Here is a 12,884-nt window from a genome sequence, read left to right on the forward strand (position 1 = left end):
AAGTTCGAGAACGCTATACAGTGTTGTTATCGCATGCCCAGCATTGGTGCTGACAGGATCACCCAGTGCCGCGACCCATTGGGAAAGATAGCGCTCGATCATAACGCAATATACGAGGCTTATACGAAATAGGGTCATGCCCATTCGATACGAATGAACTCTATGCCATCGGTAGGCCGCCGAAAGGATCTCTAGGCCGCAGCATTTCTGCGTTCAAATCCTACGGTAGACGAAGTGGCATTGGTGACCAAATCATTACCGGTCATTGGTTGATGCTTCATCTATACACTTATTCAGTCATGCATACTCGACATTACGCTATAGCGTTAGTAGAGCGATCGACAGCCGTACAGCGTACATCGTACACGCGACACTAACTGTCCTTCGACTAGCAACGCAACACAATACGATACGAAAGATGCGAGACACAAATACAACAGAGCCCAAAAGAAGAATGAGAGGAACACATCGCACACCATTGTGAATCAAAGCGTCAAGCAAGATGGCCACTACTAAATCACTGCTTGCAACGCTTCTTGCAACTTGTGTCACAGCCTTTCCACAAGCCTCGTCTGCCATTACACCAGAAGTACAGAATCAGCTTCAATCGATTGGACAAGATGCAGTCGCGGCATTGAAAGATTCATCTTCGCCATCGAATATCTTCGACGCCGAATTGCAAAAAGTCGGCGTCGACGGCCTTCACGCCTTTAAACCCCCTGGTCCCTTCGATGAACGCGGACCATGCCCTGGACTCAATGCTCTCGCAAACCATGGATATGTAAGCGTGTTCATGTCGCTATGCGATGGCCTTTACTGACCAAGCATAGCTCCCTCGAAGCGAATTTGCAACGCTGCCACAGTTCATCGCCGCCGCCACTTCGGTGTATGGCATGGGTATTGGCCTTGCGACTATCCTCGCTGCCTACGGTGGCCTCTTCGATGGCATCGTCGTTGGGTGGTCGATTGGAGGAAAAGAGTTCACGGGCATCGCGGGATCCCACAATAATTACGAAGGTGACAGCTCGCCAACAAGAGGAGATCTATATCAACACGGCACCAATTCAGATTTGATCCTGTCGCAATTCAAAGAGGTATGTCTTGAAACCTGTACGTTCAGGACAACACTGAGTCCATGATCGCAGCTTCTCGACCGACAGCCAGATCCCGCAACGGCCAACTACAACACCGATGTGATTGTTGAGCATCGTGCTGTGCGCTACAATAAAATTGTGGCCAAGATCCCATGGTTCTACTATGGACCCTTTACATCATTCGTCGCAGGCAGCCGCCCATGTCCTCATTCCAGCTCAGTTCTCGAACCACAGCACCGAGTTCCCAGAAGGCATCCTCATCCAAGACGTCATCAAATCCTTTTTCGCAATCTCCGGAAATAACGATAACCTCGTGTACGCCAACGGCCATGAACGTATTCCAGAGAAATGGTATCGCAGAGCCATGAATGACCCTTACTCCTTCTCCCGCGCCGGCGAAGATGTCAATAAGATCAGTACGACGAGGTATCCATATACGACCCCAACGGGCTGCAATATGGGCACGGTCAATTCGTTCACCCCGCTGGACACTTTCAACACGAGCTTGGCGGAATACGATTTCAGCAAGCCGACAGATTCGGTCTGCTATGCTATCGCACTTGTTGGCACTGTGCTTGACAACTTCCCGCTTGTAAGTGTGCTGGACGCCCTGCTACTCCTACCGTTTCAGAATGCCCTAGACTGCCCTACGCTGCCGGCAGTCGATCAATCTGTTGGCAAGGCATGTCCGGGCTACTCATTCAGAGGAGGCCCAACGGCGCCGATTGCACCTGGCGCGATACCATAGGGGACCGACAATGTGTTAAGTGTCGGGACGAGCATTGCTGTGCATGTCCAACACATATGTAACTTCATCGGATGCGAAGGGTAGCGCTCGTTCATTTCGCGAAATACTTTTGATATCAAAGACTTCGCACATCAACACGTTGTCCATCGCCCCTCCTTCTTCTCACTATTGATCTATGGCAAGGAAAGAAAGAGTACAATCGACAGAATAAAAAACGTTTTTGGGACGATCTCGGTAGGTTTCTCGGCAGCGCTTGGCTCCTCTTTGCCGAGATGGACCTTGTCAAGATTCAATGACACGTCCATCATTCACGACACTTCCACATCCTTCCATCGCGGGCCATTTGTTCATCTTTAACGAAAGCGAAGCCAATATTTATCGGTCTCTATATATCGCTCGGAATCAAGTGGCCGACTTCTACTGGAACCAGATACGACAGTGACGTTCTATGCTGGAACTGTCAGTATGTCGTCTCTTCTGCAGCTCTGGAACATCTGTGGTCTGCAAAATACACGTGGTCCTCGAAGACCCCGAAACAATCACAAGAGCTGAAAGTTCATTTTCACATTCGAAGGACATGTCTCACTATCTCTAGGATCTTCACGGAGCACCATCGACACTTCCGCCACTGTTTGGGTTGAGTGGACATCCGAAGTTCTTGCCGAACCCAAGCAATTTCTGTTGTATATCGCCCAGTACCTCCACGGGGAGGTTCACCAACTGGCCTAGCTCCGAAGGAAAGGCACCAGTCAGTGTCTGATAGATGAGACACATCGCGTAGTTCGCCGTCTGCTGGTTGAGCTGGCCATTGGTAATGTAAGACGAGAAGTTGAGGCCAAGATAGTTGTTGGGTCCAACGTTGCCACCGAATGGAACCGGCTGTCGTTGCTGTCAGCGAGATCTCACGTTGGTAGCGATGGGGACTTACGTGGAGAAGATACATGGCAATGATCTGACCGCCGACCTTGTTGTTGTCGTATGGGTCGTTTCGTGGGCGCCAGTTTGGAGGCAGACGCTCGCCACTGTTCTTGACATACTGGCCGTTGACCTTATCAGCACCGAAGAAGGACATCATTGTCTAGCACTGGAGTCAGTGTGAAGGTGCAGAGCACTAGGACAGAAAAACTCACAGCCTCGTCAGCGATTCCGCCAGCGGTTGGCATCAACTCATACAAGAAGCTTGCGGCTCCGTAAAGGAGAAGACTACCGGGTCCGAAGAAGAAGTTACCGTTGTCGGTCTTCGAGGCGTTGAATCGAGCTTCGCGGTACAGGGCCAGGTGCTCGAGGTTGCAGTTCCCTTGGCAATACTGCATCATCTGGGTGAAGAGAGTCGTATTGAATCGGTAATTGTCTCCGTTGGCAAGAAAGTAGTCGTTTCTGGTCAACGACGTATCAGCCTCGAAATGGTTGTGGCCATTTAGTCCCAGCTCGTCAGCCAGGATGTTACCTGGAGTGGCTGTTCGCGAAGTAGCATCACACCCAATGGACAATCTAGTGGTGCCAACCAGGTCACCGTCAAGCCCGACACCTGCAATAGCGAGCAGATTTGCCAAGTCATAGCCGACGTTGTACACGTTCTGCTGGGCGTCCACAAGCTCGTTGTCTCGGGTCAAAGTCAGCGACAACTCCATAACATCGGCCACTGTTGTACTAACAGGTTGTTATGCCATCACGAGCCAGGAAACCATGGTTGGCCATCACGTTAATGCCCGGGCATGGTCCACGAATGTCAGTCTGCGGGTTCGGCGCTCTGAACTCGTGCACAGTGTCGCCCGGGGCCGGGACAAGGTAGCCGCCCTTGCCGTTGCCAGGCTGTCCATTCTTGGCATTGTTGTATGGGTGTTGAGCCGTGACCAGAGGTGCGTTGACATGGTTAGCGTTGAATGGACACTGCGCGGAGTCACGCTCCTCTATGGAGTAACCACGTTCGAGCAAGGAGGAGTCCACACCAGCGACATTCTGTACCCAGGGGTATGCCAGAGCGCCTGGTGCTGCAGCGAGGGCGAGCAGGATGTTTCGAGGAGCCATGTTGTTCGATTGGGTTCTGTTTGTGACAATGATCAGCTACAGAAGGGACTTGGCTGACCATTTATCGTCCAACGAAATCAGCAACAACTAATCGTCTGGTGCTCGAAGCATCTTTACCTGCCTCGGCGGCCTCGGCGCTGATACCACATTGCTAGCCTGCGACATTGCAGAACTTTGGGGAAGCTGTAAGTTGCGACAAAATCACGCCTCCCTCTCTAGCGTGAGCGATCGACCTACAAGCAGCACGGCATAGAGCTTGCGCTAACTCGGCGGCAGTGCTTGTAGAGCACCCGCTAGGACTTCGGCACGTGGCGCTGATTGCCATGAACTGTTCATGACAAACGACCTCACTCCACTCAGGTGTACAAAGTGCCCGTTAGGCAAGCATCTCGAGTCTGGTAAGAGACATTCGGGCATGAAAAGCGACTCTCCATCAACGGTTCCTTGTCCGCGCTCTCTGGGCGGTCGCATGACACAATCTGGCACACTGCTGGTGAGCTCGAACGGCAAAACTTATGTGCTAGTGTTGTGATATCCCTGCTTTGGTCAAGTCACTGCTAACAAGTTCGAGGAGCTACACAATTTACCACGCAGCGCAAGTCGCACACCTACAGTGGCGCTGCTAGAGTGTATGCAAGAGGGCCACAAAGCTTGCATGAGCGTGCGAACGCTCTTGGTTTTCTCCGCCTTTTGCGGCGCTAAGTCAAGAATATTTCCGATCGAAGCCGGCTTTGAGTTCAATAAAGGCCCCTTTGGCTGCACTGGTACACGTGGACATGTATAGTGACGGTAAACAATCCTCGGAACCTATACAGACGACATGACTGGCAAGATCAGAGGACTTTTGATGCACCGTTGCACCGAGCGCTTCTGGAAGGTTGTCAGATGTCCTGCCACCTCTGGAATGGCGTTGACGGGTAGAGCCTTTTACCCATTGCGGCTCCATCTCTAAGGCTAGGCGACGGACGGCATGGCCAATCATGGTGGAGGTTACTCATGAAACAAAAGTGAAGGCTTGCTGGTCATGCAAGAGATGCTTCCTGAAGCAGCTACAGGAGAGTGCGGTATTGTCGAAGCCCACTAGAAGTATGCGGAAGTACTTCACCGTACTGATGTGAGGGATCGCACATCGGAGAAGATGACTCCTTCCCGCTTCCATCACGGCCAAGGCACAGAATTTGGGATCAAGCCGCGGCGCTCCTATGTTTGGGCGAAAGCAGGTATCTGGGCTATGCCCATGTGGTCTCACACATCTTCACGGTGCTAGAGTCCACGCACGACCCTTGGTGAGCGAAGAGCGCTTTGCAAGATTAGCACAGGCTGTCCATTTTGTAGCAGTTCACCTACAACATGTTGAGCAGTCGCAGCAAACGGTGGAGACCATCCACTGCCAAGCCCTTCTTATCGACATGCCGTGTAGCTCTGTCGATTCTCCTCGCTCTTGGACTGCCATGGGCTTGAGCTCGTCATCTGGGGCGCCTCCAACCATGGCTTCTGTTATCGATCGACTCGCACACCACCGATGTCAGCACTGGCACTTGCGTTGGCATCGTGGAGTCAGGTATAGCTAAGTGCTCGATGACACTTGAATCGTGAGTGTTCGGAAGAGGACTCGTCGAGCCATAACCAGGTGCTTCAGCGGACGGAGTTTGAGTACTGAACACCTAGAGCATATGAGCATTGGATCAATGAGCGGGCGATATCCAGTGCTTACACCTCCTTCCGCTAGCAGCTAGCACAAATCTCGCATCGTCAATCGATTCGAGTATCCGCGGCTACGCCTTTCGCCTGGCATGGGGTCGATGGCACGGACGCATGTACCCCAATATCGACTCAGAAATCGATGAGGCTGCGTCAGGCATGAAGCACACGGGAGAAGCGGCGATCGGGATCTTATGCTTCAACATGACAACGCAACAAAGCGGTATGGCATCGCAAAGTGGATCTCACGTCTTCTACACAGAGTATATCATGGTCCTTGTCAGGGAAGAGGGGAGCATGGGGATCATGGCAGGCCATCAACCTTTCTGCGACTTCTACCTTCAAGACACCGAGCCCATGGATGGACGCGAATCATCGTATTACAACCCAAGGCCTCGCATTCGAAGCCTTCAATCAGGTTTGTTCGCTGGAACATTAAAATAACACTTCGTGACCGGATCACGCGGCAGCAGTGAGCATCGAGACCTCGGCGGGAGCGCTGGTTTCCGTTGTGATGAAGGCTGACGGAGCATGATTTCTGAGGTTGTTTCCTTGGAAGAGACACACGTGGCATGCGTAGAGGCGCAGCATGAGAGTGCGGTGGAGCTGACTGCGTCGTGACATTTCCACGTCCTCGCAGAACCTCAATGCTTCCTCCTCGGAATCATGCTCAAGCATGGGCTCCGGTTTCAGGCCCGATAGGTACCTTGATCATGTCGTGCATAGTGATGTGATTGAGGCGCAGCATGGTTCTTACCGACACCCTGGTCACCGACACGCGGAGCCATAACCCTGCACAAGACTTCATCTCGTAGCCACTTTCGTCAACTCAACGACCAAGACGATCTTTCCAGCTCGTGCAACATGCTCAGCTCTAACCCCAGTCCTAGCTCAAGATGGCAGGTGTCTGGAAGGCCAGCTCCGGCATCTCATCTCTTCGATAGTGCAGAATCCGTAACAATAAGCTGATACCAGGTGAAGGCCTGAGCGTACGGGATCACATTTTGTCGTTGGCCGCGTACATGCGCACTTCGCTGTCGTTTAGATCGAGGGGCTATGCCAGCAGTTCACGCCTGATGGTGATCATTTTCTCCGAGTTGGCAAGACATCTGAACGGTGACAGGCAATTATTCGACTAGTAACCCAGGGTCTGTTGTGCAGATCCAGCAATACTGCTATAGACTACGCATGTAGTCTGCTCAACTATGCCTCTCGGTGGGCAGCGTCCTGCAGATTGAATGCGAGCACTTCCGTCGACGTCCGAGGTGGACAGTCCAGCCTCTGGGGGTAGCAGCACAGGTATAAAAGATGTCGACACTTTCGAGCGATCTCAAATCCACCATCACACAGCTCGCTTCAGCCACCCGATCCGAATAGCCGCACACTTGCTCGACGACCATTGCTAGACCAAAGCCGCATCAACCGCCAAAATGCAGTACAAGAGTATTGCCGCTGCCTTTGCTCTCTTCGCCGCCGCCGCCGCCATGGCCATACCAGCAGCTGCTCCAGCAGGTGTTCGTAGAATGCTATACTAGGCCGTTACCTCGCCGTACTGACATTATTAGGTCGGTGCTCTTGAGGCTCGGAACTGGAACTGGAAGCAGCAGTACCCAGATGTGAAGAATTGGGTGGCCTATAAGAAGCCAGATGGAACGTATGTCATCCATACTGAGATAGACATTCATCTGGTAAGTACTGACGATCTGCAGATGGTGCGAGCCATACACAGAGCAGTACTCGTACTCCTACGCCTACTCTGTGAGCTCCTTCGTGAGCTACAGCTACAACACCAACCATCCAAAGGCTCGCAACTGGGACTGGAAGCAGCAGTACCCAGACGTGAAGAGCTGGCTCGCCTACCCAAAGGACAACGGAAAGTAATCAAGCCATCTACCACAACTCTGAGACAGGATCTTGAGATTTCTATGCTAACGGATTCTAGTTGGTGCCAGCCAGAGGATGACGACTTCTCGTACTCCCATGCTTACTCTTATAGCTACTACGCCAGCTACAGCTCTAGCAGTAATCAGTAAATTCTTGAGCGTGAGACAGTCTGACCAATGGCGATTTCCTACTGAGGACTTTGCAGCCGACACCGAGACTGTGCAAGAGGATGGCGAAAGGTTGCAGTCAATGCGCGGAACAAACAGTCCTTACAAACAGTTGATGCGGCATGAATGATGCTGATTAGATAGAGCAGTGTCACTTTGCCTAATACAGACGCATACCTGGGTATGTCGCTTTCCTGTCTGCCTCGTCCCCTACTGCATATCGTATTGCGTGACGACGAGTGGGCTGCTGCAAGGTCCATCCTTCCCAACTCGTGCTCGAAAGATTTACATCCAGGAAGAGCTGCCTCATGCCTGTCAAATTGCGACTGATTATGGTCGGATCCAGGCTTGCGGCATATGTTAAGCCTGTCATCCTTCTACGGGAAGTTCCCGAGAACTTGCAAAGTGCCTAGAGAGACGATCCACTGTGTCGTGTAATTGATGGAGTGATGTTCCGCGATCGAAGAATCTGATCGTCGCAGACAGCCGAAGCCGCATTCCGATTTAGCCATGGCCAGATTTCTCACAACACCCATCGGGAGAGTGAAGAACATCAATTGTCTCGTCTCTCCACTTCTCTTGTGGTACTACAGTCCTGGGCATAGTTTTTACAACCCCTGTACTTACGCTAACCACTTCCGGCTATCCATGTCCATCTCAGAAGGTGTTGCTACCTTCAATCTCACCATCAAGAATGGGCCAAGCTCACACCTAAGGACATACAACGTATATGCAAGAGTATGCGAGAACGCTGCGAGGCAGTAATAGCCAACAATGGAGGACACACCAGGTGGTGAGCTACGCCAAGCAGTGGATACATCCTTCCTAATGAGGACAGGTGGAAGAACAGGGGTTGTAAAAACTATGCCCAGGACTGTACCATATCGGGCAGCTGAGCACAGCTGACGTATCAGGCCCACGAGAACTGATTGGTGACGATGAGTATAGCATTCCTTCCTATATATCTGTCAGCTCAATTATACTTCCTACGCATTCCTCACCATGCAACCGATCGCAGCAGCAGTCACAACAACAGTCTACCAATCTCACCTACATTACTACCTAGCCGTCGCAACAGCAGCAGTAGCCAGCTTCCACGCCATCGACTCAAATACCACGACCAAGGCCATCCAGCAGTCACCAAGAAAGAACTCCATCTTCTCCCTCAAACACTAAACGACCAACGATACGCGACACGACACGATGTCCGGCCTTACAAGATCAGCCCTACTTCTCGGAAGCTTTGGTGTCGCGGCTTGGAGCATAGGAGCCAACAGAGCCGCCGTCCGCCTTAGCAGCACAGCCTCCAACGCTATTGCGGATCGATACCTGGCGTTTGACGATCCAGCTCGGGATGCAAAGATCTCTGCAGACGCGGCAGCTGCCAGGAGGAAATGGAGACATGCCTCGATTGCTCAGCAGATTCGGGATGAGCTGAACAGCCAGCTTTGCTAATTGTGTGTCATGATCAGTGATCAGTCTGGAGATGCTTTGGTGGAAAGGAGGAAGATTGATGAATGGATGATGGAGTTTCGGGCGTCTATGATTGGGTAAACAGAACCAGATAATGAGTGTTGCTTGAGATGTTGCTTAAGAGGATGGGACAAGCAAAGAGCGTTTCGCATGTCGAGCTTGGGTGTTCATGGAAGATATTGCGTCGGCTGCGCATACGAGAGAATGTTAGTACCATCAGCGGCAGCAGTCCAAGGGATACTACCACTTCCGCCATGTCCACTTCCTCTTCAGATCGATCGTGTGACATGCCGTCACTTCGTACTGCCCCAACCTGGCTGAGCCAACCACTCAAAGACCTCTTTGGTCATGGTAGCTCGTCCACTAGCAGTAGCCCCGGGTCCCTGCGGACCTGGATCCATCTTCCAGTCAACATATCTTGCTTGGCCTTTAGTGACCTCCATAACGTATCCGCCTCCAATGTCATCGTCTTCGACACACCTCAACATAGCCTCTGCCACCTCTTCTGGAGCAACCCATTCATCTTGCTCTTCAACCAGCATTTGCAGCTTTTCGGGATGGTCGGTCCACAGAGGCGTTTTGATCACGCCAGGAGCTACACCATTGACGCGGATGCCGAGGGATTGGTCGAGAGGTTCGAGCGAGCGGATGAAGCCAGAGACGGCATGTTTCGATGCTTGGTACAATGGAGTAGCAAAGCCTGGTGTTTGGCCAGCGATACTGCTGATGTGCACGACTCGCTTAGGGTTCGTGACGGAAGCTTGCTTGCCCTTCTCGGCTGGGTTGAGGAAGCGAGATATGGCGAGCTGCGTTGCCCGGATAGGGTGGGTGAGGTTCAGGTCCAGGGTAAAGTAATGGCCAATGCCCTCCTTCTCGGTGCCGTGGACTGGGTCCTTGGCCTTGTCACTGCCAGGAGGGTTCCAGAAGTTGGAGGAATGTGGCTCGAACACTCCGGCGCCGGGACACACAATGTCTATACTGCCGAACTGCTTGTCTGCCTCATCGAAGGCGTTCTCAAGCTGGGACCATATCGTCACGTCTGTCTTGACGAACACTGCCCGCGGTCCATCCGGTGAAGAGTAGTTGTCCACTAGCTCTTGTGCTTCCTTGCGCAAGGAGATGTCGGCTATAACCACATTCGAGCCGCGACTTAGGAGGAGCTCGGCGAACGAAAGGTTGATCCCGGAGCCAGCGCCTGTGATCAATGCAGTCTTGCCCTCCACCTTGAAAGGAAGTGTTCCGGTCGCTGCGGCCATGATGTATATATAGATGTTGATTCGAGGACTTACTGTTTGTAGCCATGCTGTGGCGGAAGGAGAGCTCACATTGAGCTATGGCACGGCGGCACGGCATACCTACCACAGCCGACTCCGTAGTGCTCGCAGCTTGCTATGCCGGCATTGAGGGGCGTGAGGGGCTGCTGCAGCGAGTCGTGGGTGGCGAGAAGAGGCACCGGTGGAAGAGTTGAACACATGCGGCTTACGGGTACGGGTACCAGCGTGGTCACGACCGCACACGTGACCGGGCAGGTGAAGCAAGCTCCGGCGAAGAGCCGAGGAAAGTCTAAGCGGCTCCTTCCAAGTTCCAATGCCCGACGCGACGCGTTCGAGCGCGTCCCAACACCTCCATCGATACATGTATCCGATCCATAGCCCTGACCTGCTGCAAGTAAGAATTGGCCAGCGTGAGCTCACGAAAGCGAGGAACACCGAACCAATATGATGGAGAATCACATTCTACTAAACGATCACGGACTGGCTATGCTACTTCCTCTGGAAGGTACGTCTTGAAAGTACCAGGCATTGGGTCGTCGCGCAGAATGCAGCGTAGTATGCGAGATACGTGCTGCACGAAGCGCTGCTCTCCGCTCTCACTGCTCTCGAGGCAGTGCCGCCTTGTTCTCGAGCATGACTGACGTGCTTCTGGCCGGTAGCAGTGACAGAGCGTTCAGACCGCGTATCCTGTACAGAGACCACCCTCAGTCTGGCGTTGGGAAAGACTTCCACTCACTTCCCTACCCATTGCCCCTCTTGCCCAAGATGACCTGGGAAACACTTAACCAAGATGTCAAGGCACGAGCCATGTGCGCTAAATGCAACAAGCCTCGGACATCAACACCACATCAGAAGAAGCTGTTCCTAGTCGCCGAACGATTGTCGTGGGAAACTGGAGTGACTCCTCTCTCGGCTAGAAGCCAGAATGACATTGCTCTTTGGGCAGTGAATGCCGAGCTAGACATCTATGATCCGGCTGTCGAGGACGAAGATACTGTGCTTGGTGGCAAGCACAGTAGAGATGAGCCGGCTTACCCATTCAAGTCCGACGAGGAAGCCGAGTTCGCAATGAGGATTATCGCCAAGGCAGAAACACTTACAAGGAACAGCTGGGAGGTGTGGAAAGCTCAAGCTGACGCGGCACTCAATGTTCCACCGGCAAAGGCAAGTACTGGGCCTGGCAGTGCTGCAGAGCCGCTTGATTTGACCTCAGATGGGCCCAAAACTGCCGTAGGAAAAGATTCGGGCCAGCCACCACAAAACAAGCAGCAAGATGCTGTGTACAAGCTACTTCGAGAATGGTCGAAAACCGATTCGATACTCAAGACTGTCTTAGACGCCCTGGAGAAGAAGGTCCCACTCAGTCCGCACGGCGTCCAGATATTCAACCTCAAAGTTGAGGCTGCTACGAAGGCTGTCAGAGGGATGAGTAGTACTGTCGCAGAGCCCGACGTCACAACAGCGGCCAAGGGCGAATCCCCAGCGGTGCTTGAAATACTTGCCGCAAAAGCAAGAGACGACCCTGATTTTCGAGCCCTCACAATGTCAGTCTCCAAAGGTGTTGCTACCGCACAGATGCGGGCGCTCTTCCAGACGCACGTCCTGGCTGCTAGAGCAGCAACCTCTGAGATCAGGCAACCGCTCCAGCGGATTTCGCCGAACTCTACCACCCAGAATGTTAAGGGCAAAGCAGCCGATAGGGAAGTGCCTCGTAAGGCGCCAAAGAAGCTATGCAGCTATCAAACGTTGAAAGATTTCTATGGCCTGTTGGACAAGATCGAACGCACATCACCTATGGGCGCAAAGTACCTCGAGGCTTACGCAGAGAGACTGCAAGCTGAGAGTTGCAAAGATTGCTGGTTCAGCAAGAACGTGCTTCCAGGGCTGACAGAGGATGAGCCAGAACACTTGGTCAAAGCGGCACCCACGGCGCCTGCGGTCCAACACAGAGCAAGCCTGACCACAGCGCGATCTGCGCCATCGCATGCTCATGGCTACGTCGACAGGTATAGGGCGCAACACGGCCAAAATCCTCCTCCACATACCATGCGCCATTCCGCGGCTGAGATGCCACCCCGGCCGCCTGTTGCTGCAACGGAACGCTTGCTTACTACTACTGGCATAAGCCGTGAGCACTCCATGGGCGTGCCTGGGCCTCAGTGGGTACCAGCACATCAGCAACACGTGCAGCTACCCACAGGGATAGTGTTTCCAACGCCCGAGCAGCTGGGTCTGCCTCCAGCATCGCAAGTACCAGGAAAGGCTCAGGGCACTTCTTCACTACGCTACGTCTCGCCGTATGCAACGGCCCCAAGCAGGAAGGATCGTCGTTAGTGTGAGTGACGCACGCGCTGCGAAAATCTCAGTGACGAGGAGAACTGGGCCAATCTACGCATGGCGTTGCACAACGGCTTCGATCTTGGAGTGAAGTATCGAGCCGCAGCGTCGTAATGCCAAGGACTCTGGCAGATTTGTTGAAAGTCTCCGGTCTTTATGGGCTGCCCTTCCTGCCGCA

The 12,884-nt window shown here is 52.9% G+C and overlaps 5 protein-coding genes across 5 annotated transcripts; 3 read left to right on the forward strand and 2 right to left on the reverse strand.

Annotated features, from left to right (window-relative positions):
* Nucleotides 1–502: 502 nt before the first annotated feature.
* CLAFUR5_05865 (Dothistromin biosynthesis peroxidase dotB) lies at nucleotides 503–1,842 on the forward strand (the record flags this gene model as incomplete). Its single annotated transcript, XM_047905013.1, has 5 exons — nucleotides 503–781; nucleotides 831–1,094; nucleotides 1,146–1,277; nucleotides 1,315–1,407; nucleotides 1,441–1,842. 5 exons carry the CDS (start codon nucleotides 503–505, stop codon nucleotides 1,840–1,842), a joined length of 1,170 nt encoding a protein of 389 aa, XP_047762051.1.
* A 600-nt stretch (nucleotides 1,843–2,442) lies between these two features.
* On the reverse strand, nucleotides 2,443–3,870 carry CLAFUR5_05866 (Dothistromin biosynthesis peroxidase dotB; the record flags this gene model as incomplete). The annotated part of the gene is made up of 4 exons (XM_047905014.1): nucleotides 2,443–2,721; nucleotides 2,771–2,920; nucleotides 2,973–3,445; nucleotides 3,498–3,870. 4 exons carry the CDS (start codon nucleotides 3,868–3,870, stop codon nucleotides 2,443–2,445), a joined length of 1,275 nt encoding a protein of 424 aa, XP_047762050.1.
* A 3,131-nt stretch (nucleotides 3,871–7,001) lies between these two features.
* Nucleotides 7,002–7,452, forward strand: CLAFUR5_05867 (uncharacterized protein; the record flags this gene model as incomplete). The annotated part of the gene is made up of 3 exons (XM_047905015.1): nucleotides 7,002–7,085; nucleotides 7,137–7,225; nucleotides 7,281–7,452. 3 exons carry the CDS (start codon nucleotides 7,002–7,004, stop codon nucleotides 7,450–7,452), a joined length of 345 nt encoding a protein of 114 aa, XP_047762049.1.
* A 1,936-nt stretch (nucleotides 7,453–9,388) lies between these two features.
* On the reverse strand, nucleotides 9,389–10,351 carry CLAFUR5_05868 (15-hydroxyprostaglandin dehydrogenase [NAD(+)]; the record flags this gene model as incomplete). Its single annotated transcript, XM_047905016.1, has 1 exon — nucleotides 9,389–10,351. One exon carries the CDS (start codon nucleotides 10,349–10,351, stop codon nucleotides 9,389–9,391), a length of 963 nt encoding a protein of 320 aa, XP_047762066.1.
* Nucleotides 10,352–11,134: 783 nt separating this feature from the next.
* CLAFUR5_05869 (uncharacterized protein) lies at nucleotides 11,135–12,703 on the forward strand (the record flags this gene model as incomplete). Its single annotated transcript, XM_047905017.1, has 1 exon — nucleotides 11,135–12,703. One exon carries the CDS (start codon nucleotides 11,135–11,137, stop codon nucleotides 12,701–12,703), a length of 1,569 nt encoding a protein of 522 aa, XP_047762544.1.
* Nucleotides 12,704–12,884: the final 181 nt, after the last annotated feature.

The sequence above is a fragment of the Fulvia fulva genome, chromosome 5 (assembly GCF_020509005.1).
Source record: "Fulvia fulva chromosome 5, complete sequence".
Taxonomy (NCBI): Eukaryota; Fungi; Ascomycota; class Dothideomycetes; order Mycosphaerellales; family Mycosphaerellaceae; genus Fulvia; species Fulvia fulva.